Source organism: Ipomoea nil, unplaced genomic scaffold (assembly GCF_001879475.1).
Source record: "Ipomoea nil cultivar Tokyo-kokei standard unplaced genomic scaffold, Asagao_1.1 scaffold0805, whole genome shotgun sequence".
Lineage (NCBI taxonomy): Eukaryota > Viridiplantae > Streptophyta > Magnoliopsida > Solanales > Convolvulaceae > Ipomoea > Ipomoea nil.
Genome location: NW_017617233.1, coordinates 3,747,971 through 3,767,050, shown reverse-complemented (window position 1 = coordinate 3,767,050; position 19,080 = coordinate 3,747,971). Strand labels below are relative to the sequence as shown.

General features: G+C 33.5%; 1 protein-coding gene and 1 long non-coding RNA gene across 2 annotated transcripts; one reads left to right on the top strand and one right to left on the bottom strand.

Moving 5' to 3' along the window:
* The first annotated feature begins 9,719 nt into the window (after positions 1 to 9,719).
* Positions 9,720 to 11,127, top strand: LOC109177493. The gene is made up of 3 exons (XR_002053593.1): positions 9,720 to 9,788; positions 9,986 to 10,460; positions 10,587 to 11,127. It is a non-coding gene; the product is annotated as an uncharacterized LOC109177493 (long non-coding RNA).
* Positions 11,128 to 14,135: 3,008 nt separating this feature from the next.
* LOC109177492 (nodulation protein H-like) lies at positions 14,136 to 17,729 on the bottom strand. The gene is made up of 6 exons (XM_019326858.1): positions 17,284 to 17,729; positions 16,692 to 16,927; positions 16,298 to 16,556; positions 14,930 to 15,109; positions 14,699 to 14,854; positions 14,136 to 14,590 (listed from the first exon to the last, which is right to left on the bottom strand). Exons 1-6 carry the CDS (start codon positions 17,311 to 17,313, stop codon positions 14,423 to 14,425), a joined length of 1,029 nt encoding a protein of 342 aa, XP_019182403.1. The 5' UTR covers positions 17,314 to 17,729; the 3' UTR covers positions 14,136 to 14,422.
* Positions 17,730 to 19,080: the final 1,351 nt, after the last annotated feature.

The following is a 19,080-nucleotide window of genomic DNA, read 5'->3' as shown; positions in this document are numbered from 1 at the left end:
GGATTCAATGTAGTTGAATTCGTACCAGAGCGAAGAAGACGACGTGTTTCCGAACCGGTGCAACGTCATCCTGGAGGCCTCCACGTGCTCCGACGAGAGCTGAAGGTTCTTCTGGAGATCGTCGATCACGGTCAACAAACGGTCAATTAGATGGAGGACCAAATCGTGTCAAAATTGCAAAGTTAAGGACTTAATTGGGTGAAATTGAAAGTTGAGGACCAATTTGTGAATTTAGCTATAGTCGAGGGACCATTTTGGGTATTTACTCAAAAAAAAAAAAAAATCACTTGTAGTCTCATGATGACTATTGTAGTATTATTATATTAACTTTTTAAATGTACAACTGGAAAGAATTTTTATATGTATAAGAATGTAAACACAATATATATGTTATTATATTTAATGGTTTTAATAGCTATGTTGGGGGAGGGGTGGGGTGGGGTAAAATCATAAAGAATTTGTAAGTATGTAAAAAAAAAAATTAAATACAATGTACAAGTCACTACTGTAAATTATGGAATTTCCGACTACTTGAAAGTGATCTTAAATCAAGTCGAAAGCCTTGTTCTGACCACTTTTGGTATCCGGAAAAACCTTTGTTGCTATTTCTAACCACTTTTTGGTTTCAATTTGATTTAAGATCACTTTCAGGTGGTCGAAAATTCCATAATTTTCAGTAGTGAGTTACTATATTTAAACTGTATTAACAATTTTGAGAGGAAAAGAAAAAAGAATGGTAAAAACTAAAAAAATTTGTAAGTGTACATGATAAAGTAAATACAATGTACAAATTGTTACAATTATTGTTAGAAATAATTGTAGTAATAAATTTTTGTGATGCATTTGAAATATGTTAAGACTTTAATTAGACCAGCCCCCTTCAATAATCTATTTTTATTTTACTATATTGTAAAGCCAAAAGAACAAATTTTCTAAAACTAGTATAGTAACAAACAGTACAATATGGTATAATCCCTTTAGTCCACTCAATCTAATCCTTTTCTAGTTGTAGAAAATTCACTAAGTAATGTTGCTTTACAAAATGAACCAATCATATATGTGCTTTGGAAACTAAGCCGCCAACAAGATTATTGTTAGCTTTCCACAAGAAACACTATTGGAAATTATGCAATTTTCGACCACCTGAAAGTGATCTTAAATCAAGTCGAAAGCCTTGTTCCGACCACTTTTGGTATCCGGAAAAACCTTTGTTGCTATTTTCGACCACTTTTTGCTTTCAACTTGATTTAAGATTATTTTCAGGTGGTCGAAAATTTCATAATTTCTAGTAGTGAAATATGCATCCATCTTGTTACCCAATACTCTTTCTACTAGTATCCACTAAGGAGATTATCTTTTAACAAGATTCAACGAAAGGTTGTTATGTTTCTTCAACTTGTGTAGACTCAAGATCATTATTGAGTCTTTTGAGCTTATAATAATATAATGCTTGATAAGCTTTTTAGATTTTAGACTTAGAACATTCTCTCTCACATTACTAGTTGGTTTCTATTTTGCTTGAAGTCTTTAAAATCTATATATTTTTGTGATTGAAAATGCTTGTTTAAGAGATAGATATTTCAAACATAAAGTTTAGCCCATGGTAGTAACTAATGGTTGCCACCATGTTCCAATTTGTATATGAGTCTTGGACAAAAATTCTCTTCAAAACTCGTTCAAATTAAAATTGTCCAACTTCTTGAAAACTTATCATCTTTGTTATGGTGTAAACACTTGGGTGTGTAAGAGACACTTCGTCTCAACACCAAATATAACTATAGCTTATAGTGACAACATTGACAACAAAAAGGTAACTTTATTGTATCCTTTGCTACGAAGGGGTGTAGGTTGTAGAATTGTCACTAGGGATGATGGTGCACAAGGAACCCATGAGACAAGGGGTCGGTGTCTTGCCTCACCCTAATTAAGCTACAAATGGTTGTTGTTTGTAAAAGTGTCATCACCACGGTGATGAGTGTGAACCCATCGATGAGGGCTATTCATCAAGGATAGTAGTGATGTCCACCAAAGAACAAGCAACTTGAAGTGTGGAGTTGAAAATCTTTAAGGATGTTCCTTTTAAGTAGTGGAGTAGAGTTAAAGCATGATTAATCTGCATGTGGGGTTAAAACAAATCGGAGGCAATGATAATTTTTTTAAGAGTTTAATCCACCAGATGTCCTTTGTTTTTTGTGGTAATTTTAAATTTAGTTCCAGATTATTGTTTTTGTCATTTAACATCCCAGTAGACTATTATTTTTTGGACACTTTTAGTCATTTTCGTGACTTTCTTATTTTTAGTAAGGACATTTTTGTCTTTTTTATTTTTCTCTTGTTATTTTTTCAGTTTTAGCCAGTTTAATCGGTTTAGAACTTTAGGTAACTTCTGATTTTTAGTAATCATATTTTTCAACTGATTTTTAGTAAAGTCCTAAACCAATTAAAGCGGTTGGAACTGAAAAAATAACAAAAGAAAAATATGAAGGAACAAAAATATCTTTACTAAAAATAGAAAAAGTCATGAGAAGGACTAAAAATGTTCAAAAAATAATAGTCTGTGATGTTAAATGACAAAAATGATAATGGGAGACTAGATTTGAAATTGTCACCAAAGACAATGGACCTCTGGTGAAATTAATTCTTTTTTTAATCAAAATTAGAATATTCTTGGTGGAATCTATGAAAGACAGCTTACCTACCACAAGAGATTCTTCAAGATTCCTCTTACTACAACTTCATTTTGGTTGTTTTCAAGACCACTACGCAAAAATGTTTTTTCTAATGGATTAAAAGAGTTATGGAGCACTTTTATTTGTCTTGATTTTCGATTTAATTTATTTCATATTTTATACCACTTGCTAATAAGAACCTAAGATGGTGTAGCAATAAATTAATTAAAGAAAATGTTGTGGTTGATAACGGTTTCTCATAATTAAAAATATATCAAATTTAGTGATGATTTAAATTTAATATAATTGTTGAAAACAATATGATATATGATATTTTTATTTTTTATTTTATATTTAAGTATTTTTTTAAATTTAGTTTCCTTTTTACAAGATATTATAATTTATTATTCTAACTTTTGAATAGAGATTTAATGTTTCTTTTTTTGTTAAAGTTAATAGAATGATTGGTGAATCTAAAAGACTGATTTAATCTCTTGGCTATAGTAAAATTATCGATTTGGTCCTCGACTATTATCTTTATCAAATTAAGTACTCAACTTTGAAAATCATATCCAATTTCGTCCTTCGGCTATCATCCTACGGTTCAAATTGACAGGAGGACGAAATTAGGTAAGATTTTCAAAGTACTATTTTTTCATTTCCTTTGTATGGTTGAATTGCATCCAATTCATAGAAGAGGTTTATGAATTGTAATTCAATGAATTAAGGAAATTGCAATTTCATTGAATTGTAATTCCCTCAAACCAAACAATGTCATTTCTCCTTTTATTGAATTACATTGGAATTGCATTTCAATTAATGCCAACTAAACACCCCGTTATATGTGAGATAGGTCGAGTTTTTAATAAGTACGGAGTATTACATTTTTTCACATAAGTATTACAATTTTCATTATAAGTAACTATTCAACTCTTAATAATACATTTTGATTTAAAAGTATTATAGTTTTCATCAAAAGCATCATAATTTTCGTCATAAATATTACAATTTAAAAGTATTATAGTTTGACATTTTTTCTCAAACGTATTACATTTTTCCTTATGAATAACAAACAATTTATTCTTGTATAGTATCACATTTTTTTCATGTAAGTATTATATTTTCATCATGATCCAATATATCTATAAAGATTCGTGAGACGATCTCACATGAAATTCACTCAGCAAATTATTGTGTGAATCATGGTCCACACAATTGTATGGACCATTAATATCATGTACATTTTTAATATATTAAAAATACATTATTTTTGTACTGAAGGTATATTATTTTTGTATTGAAGATATATTATATAAAATAATGTACCCTTAGTATATTAAAAATATACTTTCAAAAAATGTACCTTACATAAATAATGTAACCTTAGCATATTAAAATTATTTATGGTCCACACAATTGTATCCAGTTATCCACCATGGTCTATATAATAATGATTGAATTCAGTCTAACCTAATTAATACTTTCCCAATAAAATTTACTCTCTTTATCAAATTAATTAATAAAATTAGTATTCAATTTTAAAATCGGTCGTTAATCATCAACTCGTTGTTCGGTGCCTAAAAGTTCAGAGAGAGGCACGTGCCAACGGTTCTTTTGGCGCACCAGTCCCGCCGTGAGTTGGTTGAAAATTGGTTAGTCAGGTCGCTGGCATTGTAGCGCGGAAGTCGCCGGAGGATTTGCTTCAATAAACACAGGTCCGTCAATGCAAACATTGGATTTCAAAATTTCTCACCCAATGCGTATAGTATTTCTTCTCCATTGCCAACGATTTCGTGTGATTGTTACCATATTTAAGAACGCTGTAAACTTCATATAGTTTTAGTCAGGTGAAAATTAATTTTAAAAGAAAAGCATATGCTCAAAGTCAAGCAGAAGGGACTAGGGTTGCATGTGGTTGTATGCTTTTGTGATTGAAAAAAAAAAAAAAAAAAAAAAAAAAAGTGCTCAATTGGCTCTTCCAGATATGAAAAGTTGTCCTATACATTTTATTATTGAGTTTTTATTTTTATTTTTTTTTAATTTTTAAAAATATCTTTGAATAGAGCGCTAATATAAATTGGAGGTTAGAGCTGTAGTTTGCCCCATCTGGAAACCTTTTTGCTCTACCAGTTTACATCCACTCAGTACTCTGTATTAGTTATTTTAATATGATGGGCTTGACGGCTTGTCATTGTAGTAGCTCCAAGGAAAATGACAATTGTTTTTCCCAAATTAATAAGTGCTACTTTTTTCCAAAGGAAGAATCTACTGCCAAAGGCATTTAAGAAAATGCAGTCAATTTTAACTTTTCGTTTGAAGAGAAAAAGCACAATGGGTCAAGTGAGGACAAATGGACAATGCTACTTGTATAAAATTTTATTCATAGGATGTAAGATGGATTAATTCGTAGTGAGATCATCCAATTCATGCTCAGGTAGCTAATGAGTATGGAGGATTGTGGCACTTCTTACAAAAAAATTTGGTATAAATTGCAATTTTCTGGTCAAGTGAGAATGTGAAATCATTTTAGAGTTGCAACTGATATTTGAGATTTTTTATTTTATTTTTTATTTCCTTTTTAGTTCTTTTGTAATGTAGTTTGCAATAGAGATTCATTTAGCTTTCTTTTTTCTAGCCTATCTGCAGTTAGATGTCAACATTTATAGTTAAATCGTGCTTTCATGTTCTTGATTTGAATTCTGTGTATAGCCATCTTGGAGTTGATAGGAAATATCAAGGTTCTGGGATTAAATATAGAGAATGGAAAATAAAATAAAATTATTGTGGTAATGTGGTAATCTGCAGTTAAGTTGGTCTCTGGACCTCCTTCCTGAATTGTATTTTACATTAAGATGATGTACTTCATGAACCATTGCCATAGGTTTGTGACATTGATAATGAATTTGGATAATTTGTATCCATGGACTTGACTCTTTTTGGAAATCTTTATGATACAAGATTACTAGTTTTGCTCTTGAGCAGTTTTGAACGGTTTTGCTGTTTAGTGGATACTTTAGGCATTCTATGATATTTTTTAAATTGAAGCTTGAAGTGATGTCATTGCCAACTTAAAGTTCATTGGCTTAGAGAACATTCTCCTTGTAGTGTCTTAGGTTTATTATTTTATTTTTTTAATGTTATTTGTTCTATGAATATTTTGTGATCTCTTCTTCTTCCCACTTGCATTTTATGTCTTCAAAGTTCTGATTGTGAATTTGCATGGGGTTGCATGTGAGATGTAGAGAAGCTGCTGCACATGTATGCTACTTACATAAAGGGAAGGAGAATATTTTATTCAACAGTTCATATATTGATTAATGCTGATTATATGTTTTCAAATTCACAAACTAATAATTCAACAACATTGACCAACCATTGGATTTACAAGGAAGACTGTAAAGTAGGTGTGCGTAAGAAAAATATCATACAAATATACACCTATCGTGATATCTACTCATTGGGACCTGTGTTTTTGTTTTGGGATGAATGGCCAATACCTGGGCTGTGACCTGGCTCTCTGGCTTTGAGATCATCTAAGTTTCCCTCAACAGTCTGGCTATTATCAGTTCCTGCTTTTGCTTCAGTATTGGTTTTGTTAGCTGCAGAGTGTCCAATGCTAGGACTATTTCCTGGTGTTGTAGATTGGAAATCATTGACAAATTTTGAACGTGAAGTGTCAGGAGAAAGATTACTGTTTGGTAGCGTTGGTGGGGATGTTTCTTTCTTTATTACAACCCAAGAGTGACCTTTTTGCCCTTCCGTGATATGCTTCAAATTGATAGCTTTCCTTGCATGATCTGGCTTTAACACTTCATGTTTGAAGGACATAAACTGTTCTTTCAGTTGCCTTCCTTCAGTTAATTGAACCTCGTGACAACCAATTACTGTGAGAGTGAAAGCACAGAAACATATATATTTGACAAAGGCCATAGAAACAGCCTGTGAGTATGAATATTCTTTTTTATTTTATATGAGAGGTTCTTGAGGTGAAATGAAATACAAATTTTTCGGCTTGGGGAAAAAAAAAAAAACAAAGTCAAAAGTGGAAAGGGGTTGTGGTTTACAACACAGTGATTTTGCTGAAGGCTTGTGAGCAGAATGGTTTGCATTTTTCACTTCTCTTAGTATTTATAATCGTGGGTTTGTAATTCATGCTTTTTAAAAATCATTAGTTGGTATATTAATAAAAATTTGGTCGGTTACAATCCTCTGGACATTTTAGAATTAATTTTTATTGCTTAATTCTTCAGCTAGGTTTTATTGCAAGTTTATTGTTCCTTTTTCTATTGTATGCAGTTTTTCTTTTCATATTTTTATGTTTATTTTTATTTCTCACCACCAATTAAGATAGGACTCCTCACTAGTACCCACTTGGTTGTGCTCTCCCTCTTTTCTTTAGTATATTGGTGGGCGGCTCATATGTAACCTCTGATTCATTGAAGTTGACAAACTAAAGTCAAACACACCTTTAATATAGCTCAGGCACTATTTTGTATATAAAATTTCTCAAGTTGATGGCAAGCTCATTATAAGTTAGCTGCTCAGAAAGTTTAGATCTCACACTAATGACCATTGTCAAGATATTTAATTTAACTATATGACATATTTGATGAGAGTCTGGTTTGATAAAATTTAGGAAAATCATAAAGGGGACTTTCGCATATGCTATATAATGGTTTGGCCAAGATGTGGTTTTTAATGCTAGCTCAATGTTCAGCTAAACTACACTGTTTCCAGCACCTCCGCAATTCTAGAGTCCTGTTTTCTAACTAAGCAAATCAACTTCTTCGTATATTTTGTGGCGTTTAGACAGAAGGAATGTTATTTTTATTTCTATACTTTTGAAATTCATGTGCTGTAAACCTGTAATTGGAGATTGTGGCATCATCCATTATATTTCTGGGTATTTTGTTCCCATTTTCTAATTCCCAGATTGGAGTAAAGAGATCAATTCATAACAACTATTCACTTACTCTAATTGGTGCTTTCAATTAAAACCATGTTATTTTATAGCTAAATTTACATTCCTTTATGCCAGCTTTTGTAGCTGTCATCATTGTTGTTGCTCTTTTATTTCTCTATTTTTATCTTTTTGGAATCAAATAATAGTATTGTGTTTTAGAAGTGGTTGCACCAAGACAGTGCACTGGTGCCTTGAGAAGTTTCTGATTGGTGGACAATCTAGCACTAACATAAATAAGCTGGTATTAATGAATGGCTTAAGGAAGTGGCTGAAGCTCAACAATGGAACTTCTGCAAGTAATTTTGTGTCACTTTGACTTTACAATTACTTTTGATTTTCCAGTAAAAAGAAGCATCTGTTACAAACACTATGATCTGCCTTAGGATTTTTCCAAGCATTGATTACAACAAAGGTTCGCTTTGGTAGAACTTATGGTTATAGATTGTGAATAATTCATAATTTAAATAAGTTTAAAAATTTTGCACAATTCATAATCTTTGCCAAACATATAAAATGTAGGATAATATTCAAACTAAATAATCTTTTATGAAACACTATCAGTATTTATGAACCCTTACTTCTACTTATGTTAAGAAATTTTCTTTTACTTTCTTATGGTTGTCCCATTTTGACGTGATATAAAAACTGATGACACCATGACACACCTGCAATGCAAATAATGCTATGTGACCTGCATATAGTTACCATTGCTGCTAAGGGAGAGTATACAAATGTGAGTCTGCTAGCTACTCCTATTTTATAGTTATTATTGAAGGAACAAAGTAACGGTACTCACTATACATTTGCATCACTTGCTTTCTACAAGTGCAGTGAAGACCATGGATTTCAAGTTCTTGCTGTTAAGATGCTGACATGGCAGAGGTTTGTCATTTTAGAAGCTCCTCTCTATTTCATTATTTTTTCTGTGTGAGAAAGTGTTACATTTTTTAATTTGGTTGGTGGGCCAATGAGTAGCATAATAAAATGGTTTAGGACTCACTTTGGTAGGATGCAAACTACTATTCTATTGGATGTTTGACCTCCAGCAATATTTTTAAATTCTCCTTCTCCAGTCACACATGATTACCTTTATCACTCTCCTTGACTATTAGCACTAACTGCAATTAAGAAGATTTTTTTTTTGTGTGTGTGCTCGTGGAATAATGAATTTCTTACTTTAGATGCATTAATCACCACAGAATTCCCATTTTTGAACTCTTGTCAGCCCTCTAAAAAGTGGATCATCTTGCATTTATTTCCCTAGAGTATAGAGTGAAAAGAGTTCTTACTCTATGAGTGCACAACAGTATTCCTCTATGGTTTCAACTACTTCTGTTTCAGGAAGACAATCAAGAGGAAATGCCATGGATTTTGCATTCTCTCCAATTCTATTGCCATTACTCATGTGGTTTTTGCACGCTCAGGCTAGTGCAAGGTTCTTTATACATCTTTACTATAAAAAATATTATCATCACTGATTATTCTGTTTTAAAATGTCATAAATTTGGAGGGTGGCAGCTTGGGCTGTGGGTAGGGCCAAGTGAGTTGGTCAATGTAAACTTGAGGGTCCTTAAATTAAACTGCTGCTTTCCTTCAAAGTGCTTATTAGTTGTTGAAATCCCTCCTCAATACCTGTCTCTCCCTTCAAATGGAGGCAGTAGATTCTTCCAAAATGACATTTTAAACAGCCGACTCCACAAGTTCAATAAAATCTTCTAGGCACTGTCCCACCAAAGAATACAATATGAAAAACATAATAATAATCAAAGAAATCAGTTAGTTTTCTGCTGTGCTAGGCTATGGTGCCTGAGTGTGTTGGCAGCTTAAATTATTATCATAATAGAAATAAAAGAGTCGGCGAATCTTTTAAATTTTAAAGGTGCTTGTTTTATATGGAGCATAGTAGTTATTTGCCTTTTCTTTTTTGGTCTTTTATTCTCTTTTTTATTCTTTTGTGGATTCAGGTTAGATGACTCACATTAGTTACTCTGGAGAAGGGGAGGGAAGACTGAATATCTTAAAAAAGAATCCATTCTTACCACTTTCAACTTTGGTTTTACAAGTTTTCTTTATTTGTTTCCATCAGGAAAGAAGACGCTTTGAAGACAAAATGAGTGCTCTTCACAAATGCTATTATCTGATGAGAGAATTTTTGGGTAATATATGATGAATATGATTTGAGTGGCAATATCTTGCATTCTCAAGTAATAAGATAAATACAAAAAATGCCAAATTTAGAATAGTAAATATAATATAGCATGCAATATTATATTTGAGGAGTTTGATACCCCAATATTACAGCTAATCTAATCCTAGTTATGAAGAGAATGACCAATCCCAGGACTGTGACCAGGTGCTGTAGGTCTTAGGCCATCAACACGACCTGGAGGTGAGGAATGAGACACAGGTGCAGCTAGAGTCGGTAGAGTTGGCGCTGTTGGTGCTACAGGTTCTGGCTCGTCATCAAATGCTGTCCTGCTTCCGCTATTAACATTCGGTTTAGACATCTTTGTGTGAAAGTGAAGTTTTGAGAACCCTTTTTTGCTCCCATGCCTCAAGTGCCTGGCTTCTGTAGATTGAAGAAAATGGGGTAATGTGATTAGGAGCAAAAGGGCAGTAAGAACCAACTTTCTTTGAGCCATGAAGAGCAAGCTAAGGAGGATAAGGGGATATGGAGATATGGAGAGAATATTCAGTTAGTTCTGGTCTTCTGGATGCTTGTATTCTCACTCCCTCCTCGAGTATTTATACACAAAAATAAGCAACTTGAGGCTTGCCAAAGCCAGGTCCTAATTCTCTAAGATGCATGCAATACCTAAAAAATACAGGTACAGTATCTTTTTCTTTTGTTACATACAACACTTGCATATAATATGTGTTAAAGCTGCATGGGCAGTCTGTCTTCTTTCTCAGCCCTCTTTTAAACTATGATCACCTTTTCCATTGCGAAACAGGTAATGCAGATTTTTCTGTACGTGATATGTGATAGGAGGTTACATACAGACCAAACTCAAGCGTATGAATTGAAGATTCCAGCCCTCAAGTTCCTCGTATGGTGGGGTGGTTGTGCTATGCAGGTCAGAATAATAATAATTAATAATATTTGTGAGCTTAAATTCTTTATAGTATATAGGAAGAAGTTGTGGGGACTGGGGACAAATTTATCATGGAACCAAACATTGTTTTCAGGGTAAATGTTTGTTTTTATGGCTTGCATGTACTTGCTATGCTCAGATCATAATCAATTCCTTGTTTTCAGTTGAGCGTAGTTACTTTCCAACTGGAGAATCTATAAATTTATTCTGTGTACTTAGCTGCCTTTTTTTTTTTTTTAAAGTCCGGAGTCACCTTGACAAAAGGTGAACGACTTAAGGGGTTTTGAAAGGCTGGTCATCTAGTTCCAACCTTGTACTTGATACCTTTGTGCCACTAGAATACACACTCCTATAGCCCTATTATTTATTTATTTTTAAGTGAGTTTTCTGAACTGAACCTCTTTTTAACTGATTTGCATTATTCTTGTGTTTATTAATTTTTTTTTTTTTTGGGTATATACTCTTCGAAAAGTACATCTTGGCATGCCGAAAATGCACCTCGATTGATGATTACTCATTGGCTATGTTTGTCACGCCTAATTGAAAAGTTAGTAGCTAATAAGCTAAGTTATTGAATAAGCTGATAAGTGTAAAAAGACATAAAAGTGTTAGGAACAAATGTATTTAGATTTTGATGATATCAAACTTACTAGGAATGTAGACCCCTCTTTTACTCTCGTTATTTTGCATCTTTCGTGTTAGACGAAAGTAGTCACAACTCACCATGTGATTCGTGCTTAGTAGCACATTTACACGAATCAGAGTTGTATTTAGTGAATTAGGCCTACTTGAAGAAGAGAAGATCAAGAGAAGGCCGAGAGAACAACTAAGACCGAAAGATGGAAGAGTCTAACTCTCGTGTAAACAACAAATGATCAGGAAATCATTTGACCTGAAAAGAAAGACGAAAGATAAGGACAATCTTTCGTAAACTGTTTTCAAGGGTCTAAGTCAGACTTGAATAGACAATTTCTACACGTGAACCAGAAGAATGTTAGTCTTTGTCTCGCAGCTGGGCAATCATCCTAGACAAAAGGGGTCTTAGGAATGATATTCACGAAAACCAATGAGCATTAAATGATTGGTACCTTTGTCAGTGAAAAATGACAAAAAGACAAACAACTTTTTCTACCAACGGCTACACAATATAGCCGCATTAAATGCTTCATGCCCAGTGGTTTTCCTCACCTATAAATACCTCTCTTCACCACTGAAGAAGGTGCTAGTTTTTCACTCAATCTTTATCTTCAAAAGCTTTGTTAACAAGTATCATCCAAAAAGCTTTTCAAAACCAGTGTGTTGTTGTGAAGTTTTTTTTAGAGACCATCTAGACTTCAAACTTTCACAACACAAGGAAATCTTGCAACTTATATTTGAAGATTCAAGCATCATCAAGTCAAGATTTCACAAGTTGGAGAACACCATCAATTCTTTCCAACCCTCAAATCTGAAGAAGACGTTGATAGAGGCGGAGTAAACTCGAGGAGTTGAAAAACCTACACAAGTAGCTGTCCGGCTTAGTGATCAAGGAAGCTAGTTTGTTTAGTTTGTACTAGGAGTGATTGTGCAAACCATTTCATGAGTTGTGAAAGAAGAGTGGAGTAGGCTTTGTTAATAGCCGAACCACTATAAAAATTCCTCTCTCACTCTCTTTACTTTCGTCTATCTATCTATCTGGCATTGCATTCATACTGATCAAACCCTAAACTTTTCCACAACTAAATCGTGCAGAGAAAATCCTAAAACGAATTCACACTTTTCCGATGTGCATAACTCCCCGAAAGGAGTTGTTTTTAAAATTGGAGTAGAGTCTATTCCCCCCTAGACTATCTTTCTACCATACTGGGACCAACAAAAAGAATAAAGTCATAAACAGAGATATTAAGATTTTGATTAGGGGGAGTGAATAGCTTATTTTGAAATACTACTTGGGGTAGTGTTTCAAAATAAGCTATTATTTTAAACTCTTCATATTTTACGAAACAAAACTTATAACTTAACAAAACTTATAACTTAGTTGTAAATTGTAACTTGAAATAAACTATCTCTACCAAACATAACCATAACAAAAATATTTGTGCCACAAGAAAACACACATACACAGTGTTATTTGTTTATTGAAATGAGATTTCTGAACTTAACTTATTGCATTACTCTAGTGTTTTAACAATTTTTTTTTTTTGGGTTCCCACAATTCCACGTGGTATATTCTGTTCGAATAATACTTCTTGGCATGCCGAAAATGCAAGCTATTGATGATTAGTCGTAACTAAAGATATCTTCTGTATATCAATGATTGATTAAAAACATGTCTATAGTTAATTACACTACATGTTAACTTTTCTTACCAGGAAAATATGTAAAGGATTTTCTTTTTAAATTTTGTAATCTAGATATTAAGGTATGTATTGAGTTGTTGATGTACTTCATTTTAATTGGTCTGTCACATTAGGTGAAATGGTACAAAATTGAATGTAATTAGCTTTTCCAGTAGATTATGAGTCTGAGTGGGAGAAATCCAACTTATCAAGTAGGAAGCTAAATTATAATTGATCAAGTTTAAAACTCTGAATTGAAGTCCTCAAATCATAACCAGCTGAGACATTGAGTTATTGTGATTTACATCCTCCCAAATGTTCTGTTGAATCGAAATGTGGGGTCCTTGGGGTTGGGGTTTCAACTTTTTGGAAGAAGATACACAAAACATCAAATCTTTCATTAATTGGGTTGGGGGCAGTGGTTAATTGGTTATTTGCCATCCAGACTTTTCAATTTCTCAATTTCAACCGTTTGATTGTTTGAATTATGAAATTACACAAGACATTAAGTCAAATGGTTAGGTGGTTGAGGACTAAATTAGGAAAATATAGCCAAATGACAAAAGTAACCATACTTGAAGTAATAAATAAATACACATATAATGGTATGGTATTAGATAAATTTAGCGTTCTCTACAAATTTATCATAAATTCTAGTCCAAAATGACATCGTTTTGCATCATATTTAATAACATTATCATGTACTATATTCATAATAATTGTTCTACATTTTCATACACATAAACTTTAATGTACACAAAAACTAAATTGCATGTATCATATGTATTTTCATTCACTCATATGTATAATGTTGTACTATGTTCATAATATTTGTTCTATATAATCATAAATCTAAACATTAATGTACATAAACACTAAATTGCAAGTACATATCTATTTACATGTATATTGTAGTAGGTTCATAATGTTTCTTCTATATCTTTATAAAAACAGAGTTTAATGTACATAAAATTACATTTATCTATTTACATTATTTGTGTAGTCATAATGTTTCTTTTATATGTGCATAAAAAAACAAAGCGTAATGTATATAAATATTAAACTAAAGTAAAGACATAAGAATCACTAATTCTTTTGATTAATGGTCAGCAATAGGGTTGAAAAACACTGCATACAAACCTGGATCTCAAATCAATCAAAGATTAAGAAAACTAAGAACATTAGCTTAATTACAAAAACAGTAACAGAACAACCTGACTTGATGCTGCTTAGATTACTTCCTTTTACTCAAATTCTATATTCTAAGACCCCATAAATCAAAGGTGTTGTCTAGATCTGTACCTGTTAAGTTTAGATATAAAGGCGGTAGAAGAATTCACACTTTTTGTTGATCAATGAAGCTGCGAGATAACGAGATTAGTAGTCAGTATGGAGGAAGCCTTCATAAACCGTTCCTTTCAATGCCTTGTTAACATCGTCCCAGTTCTTGATATGCTTCCATAGCGGTCCACTGTGTATCTTAACTTGGCGACTAGTTAAATGCATGTGTGGCAGTCTCAAGAACTTCAGGACATCCATCATTTTCTGCAACAAAAGTTGGACAAATGAGGAATCGGAGAAGACTGTAATTCCTAGGTGTTTAAAGGAGAGGAAAGTTAAAATTGATCGATGAATGAAGAGATGCTTTCTTACACTTTGGTTTCTGATAAGGTCTTCATAGTATAGAACGATATGGCGTGTGCTGCTGAAGAACTGCAGTGCTTCTTTGGCCATCACGTCCATTTGCTTTAATTCCGTCATTAATGATGTGGTATTGATTACAGGCTTGTATTTTGCAAGGGTTTCGGCCTACAAGAAGTGCGGGATCAAGATAGTATAGAAACAACTGATTTCTTTTCGAGAGAGAGAGATAGAAACACGGACCTCCTCAGTTGAGTGAACATGAGACTTGTGTGTTCCATTCAAGAGTTTGGCGTGTCGATCATACGAATTTGCAAGCAAGGAAACCATTCGGCGGAGTAGGTTTCTTCGGAAAAGAAATATCACAGAAACACCCTTTTCATTGAAGTAGTCAACGATTTCTCTTTGGTGTTCAATCACCCCCTGCATCAATCATGACAACACAGCTTAATCATCTTCTTGGCAAAACAACAATAGAGGTTTTTCAGGGACAAACCCAACCAATTTGGTCAGACTGTTGACTTAGTAACCACAAAATATTACAAGTTTGATTCCCAACTGGGACAACCTATTAGCCTTCTTGGTTTGAGCCGGTCAGCTATAGACAACCTGGTTGGTTTACCTCCTTGTGGTCCTTTGCAGGCTAGGGTCACAAGGCAGGGTTCCCGTGCACATCCTCAGATAGTGGATGCGGGTTTCCCTCGTCACCCAACAATAGAGGTTTTTCAGGGGCAAACCCAGCCAAGTTGGTCAAGCTGTTGACTTAGTAACCACAAAATGTTACAAGTTTGACTCCCAGCGGGAACAGCCTATTAGCCTTCTTGGTTTGAGCCGGTCAGCTATGGACAACCTAGGCCGGTTTACCTCCTTGTGGTCCTTTGTCGGCTAGGGTCACAAGGTAGGGTTCCCAGTGCACACCCTCATATAGTGGTTGCGGGTTTCCCTCGTCACCCAACAATAGAGGTTTTTCCATTAGTATTCCCAACAGCTACATGCCTACAATAGAGCGCATTTGCACCAGAAGTATGACTAATGGCAGGTCAGGAATGAGAAAACTAATTAGTTTATACAGGCCCCTCTTCTGAACGCCCTTTTCTGTAAACTTCTGAAGACTGCTTAAGTTCTCTATAAGGTCAAAAAATTGAAACGTAAAAATAACAGGCCTAGCAAGAATGGCAACATCCTTATAATAGGTGAAAACTAGGTAATATTTGATCAAATAGCTGCCTGTATATAACCTAGAAAGGAATATAATTAGTGTTTTATCTTATCTCATGAAGAAAAGTCGATTCTTTTTTTCTCTCAGGAATTTCATCAATATTAGAATGGGAGTTTGTAGAAAAAGGGAAAAAGAACAAACTTTGATTCAGCTAGAATGTCTTTTCATCAATTATGTCTACAATTATTTGCTATAAATTCTTGTTGATAATGTGGTAGGCTAGTAGTAAAAGGTCAACGAAGCAGTTATTCCTATTTAATGCCGACTTTAGAGTGCCTGAACGGGATAAAAAGGATACTATAACGAACTCAAGAGTCTGGAAAAACGTTACTAACAATGCGATTTGTCAGCATAAAGCACAGATGTTTCGAGTGTTCATGTTTTTATATTACCTGGTTAAGCATCCATTTGAAGCCAACCGAGGCTGAACACTGATTCTTTGATGCGCTAGTAAACCAGTCCAGATTGTAAACCCTGTCTAGTGTCTCCACAATCGAAGAAAAATTCTCCCTCCTGTCTTTCACAGAGAATATTTCGCCATTCGAACTTACGTTCACATGACTATTCAATAACGTCTCGAACCACCCACTCCCAGACCTTTGCATCGTCAAAATGGCAAAGAGCCGAACAGGGTTACAGGCACATTCAGCCCTAGCAGACACCAATAACAACAACAACAACAACAACAACAATAGAACAGGACATAAATTCATAGTCATACAATACAAGACTGTATGTAATAAGTACACAACAAAACAAAACAAAGTTTCCGAAATACCCATCCACCTGCTAAAAGTTGTTGGCTTCGGATAATGCAAGTAGGGAATCCGGGATCTATCTATGTCGAGGTCACGACAACCCCGATCCATGACTTCAAGGTTCAAGAATTTATGTTGTTTGTGAGTGTTGGACTGGTTTACACATACACAGAAGATAAAAAGACCACAGACCATTGCTAACACTACCAGTCCCATCCTTAACAGTGGTGGAGATTTCTTGGGAGCTTTTATGATGATAGTTCCCTGCAATCCAAACAAACTAATCTGCTAAAACACCAGTTCTCAACACATGCAGAAACTGTAAAAGCTCAATACATTCATCACTCAAACAAACAATAATGCTATCTGCTCAAATGGGTAGGGGAGTTTCACTAACTACCACTGAAACTCAGATCAAGATTCTATAATCAGGAAAAACAGATAATTTTTTCAGCTAAACCCTTTTACTACACTCAAAAAAAATTTATACCCATCCAAAGAGTAAAGCAAAATCTCTCAAGAAATTTGCAATGTCAGCACAGATATTCAAGAAAACATAGCTCCAAACCTCAAATAACAAGTTAGTAAACCCAGAAAAAATAAAAAAATAAAAAAGAGACCTTTGAGAGGAAACAGATTTGCTCCGCCATTGCAGCTAGTATAGCTAGGTCGAGGAAAACCCAGAAAGGGCGTTCCGGGGTGGCCTCAAAACCTTGAACTAACACTGCATTATCGCCATTCCTTTTTATATAGGATATATTATAGTACAAAAACTGTCAGCTCCGGGCCTCAGACGACAACCCTCACTGTCGGGTGGTCAGATGAGTCAACAATTGAGCTTCTGGGAGAGAAGAGAAGAGAAGAGGGAGCCTCGTTCTTGCAGTAAATTCACTTTTCTTGAAATTTTTTTTTTGGGCAACTTCAGATTTGCTTTATTGTTTTTGAAGATCTTCAAGACGTGTGATGAATGGGATTGGGTGGCTACGACAAGTGTTTGTATATGTATACATACATGCGTGAGGTCTTTGATTTAGTTTCGTACTTTTCGTACCTAAAATGTCTGTTTTTTCCCTCTTTTCACCGCAAAATAGACTAAACCAAACCAAACCAAAGCGTTACCTAACAACCTTTGAAGTCTGGATTGATTTCATCACCCACCTTCTTCATACACCCTATTCCGGTAATCCCCATAGGGTGCCTTATTGTCTTGAATTACTTCTATTGTTCATTTTAACCCGCAATAAATGTAAGAAAAAAAAAATTAATTTTAATGTCTAACATAATAAATGCCCGAATGTATCATTTAGGGCCAAGAAATAATTATCTTTTTAATTTTAACAACAATTTTTTTTAATGTCACGATAGATTTTGTTTAAATGCCTATAAATGATTGTTCTAAACAAATTAAGGAATGTAAATGATGTTAGTACCAGACTACCAGTTATAAAGTCGCATTATTTGTGACGCGATTTTGTCAAAATGACTTATAGCATCTTCAATAGTGAGATTTTTTTAAAAAACTGTTTCTTGTCAAGTGGGAGAGAAACGGAGGAGAAAGAGGAAAAGTAGAAAAAAAATATTTAAAAAAAAAAACAACAATAACAAAATATGCTTATACGCGTCCAACAAGTATTGTTTTGCGCATCAGCCAACTTACTTTTTTTGTGAGATTCAAAAAAGAAAAAAAAAAAAAAAAAAAAAAAACTATATCTTGCAATAGTTCCCTAAAATACTCTCTCATCTCTTCTCTTACCTTCACATCACCTAAAATCCACCCAAAAAAAAATAATAATAATAATAAAAAATAAAAAGTTTATATTATGGATGCTCTTTAGAGAAATCATTATTTTTTTCTAGGAAAAAAAAAAGAATTATTACACTCATTATAAGTCATATTAATCCAAATGATTTAAAATTTTATTCACTAGATTAGACTCAAAATATATATATATATATATATATATATATATATATAAAGAAAAAGATCTTTTAGTTTTGATGGGATGTTGGTGTATAAAGAGGAAAGATTATTCTCAAAAAAAAAAAAAAAAAAAAAAAAAAAAAAAAAAAAAAAAGAAGGAGGAGGAGGAGGAGGATTAAACCATAAAAGTGTTGTGTCTAAATCAAGGTATATAACCAACTATTGATTTCGTAATGGATTTGGTCATCCATCAAACTGATCAATGACCAATTTGGTAAGTACGAAAAATTAAATTGGTTACGAAATTAATAATTAATGATTTAATTGGACAAAATTAATAGTTCATAACTAATTTGATAATTACAGCATAATTGAGGGATCAAAACGATCACTAATTTCCAATATTATTAGGGTTTTAATACACCTTGATTGAGAAAGTGGAGAAATTTTTTATTATTATATTATAACTAGTATTTGCCCCCGTGCGATGCACGGA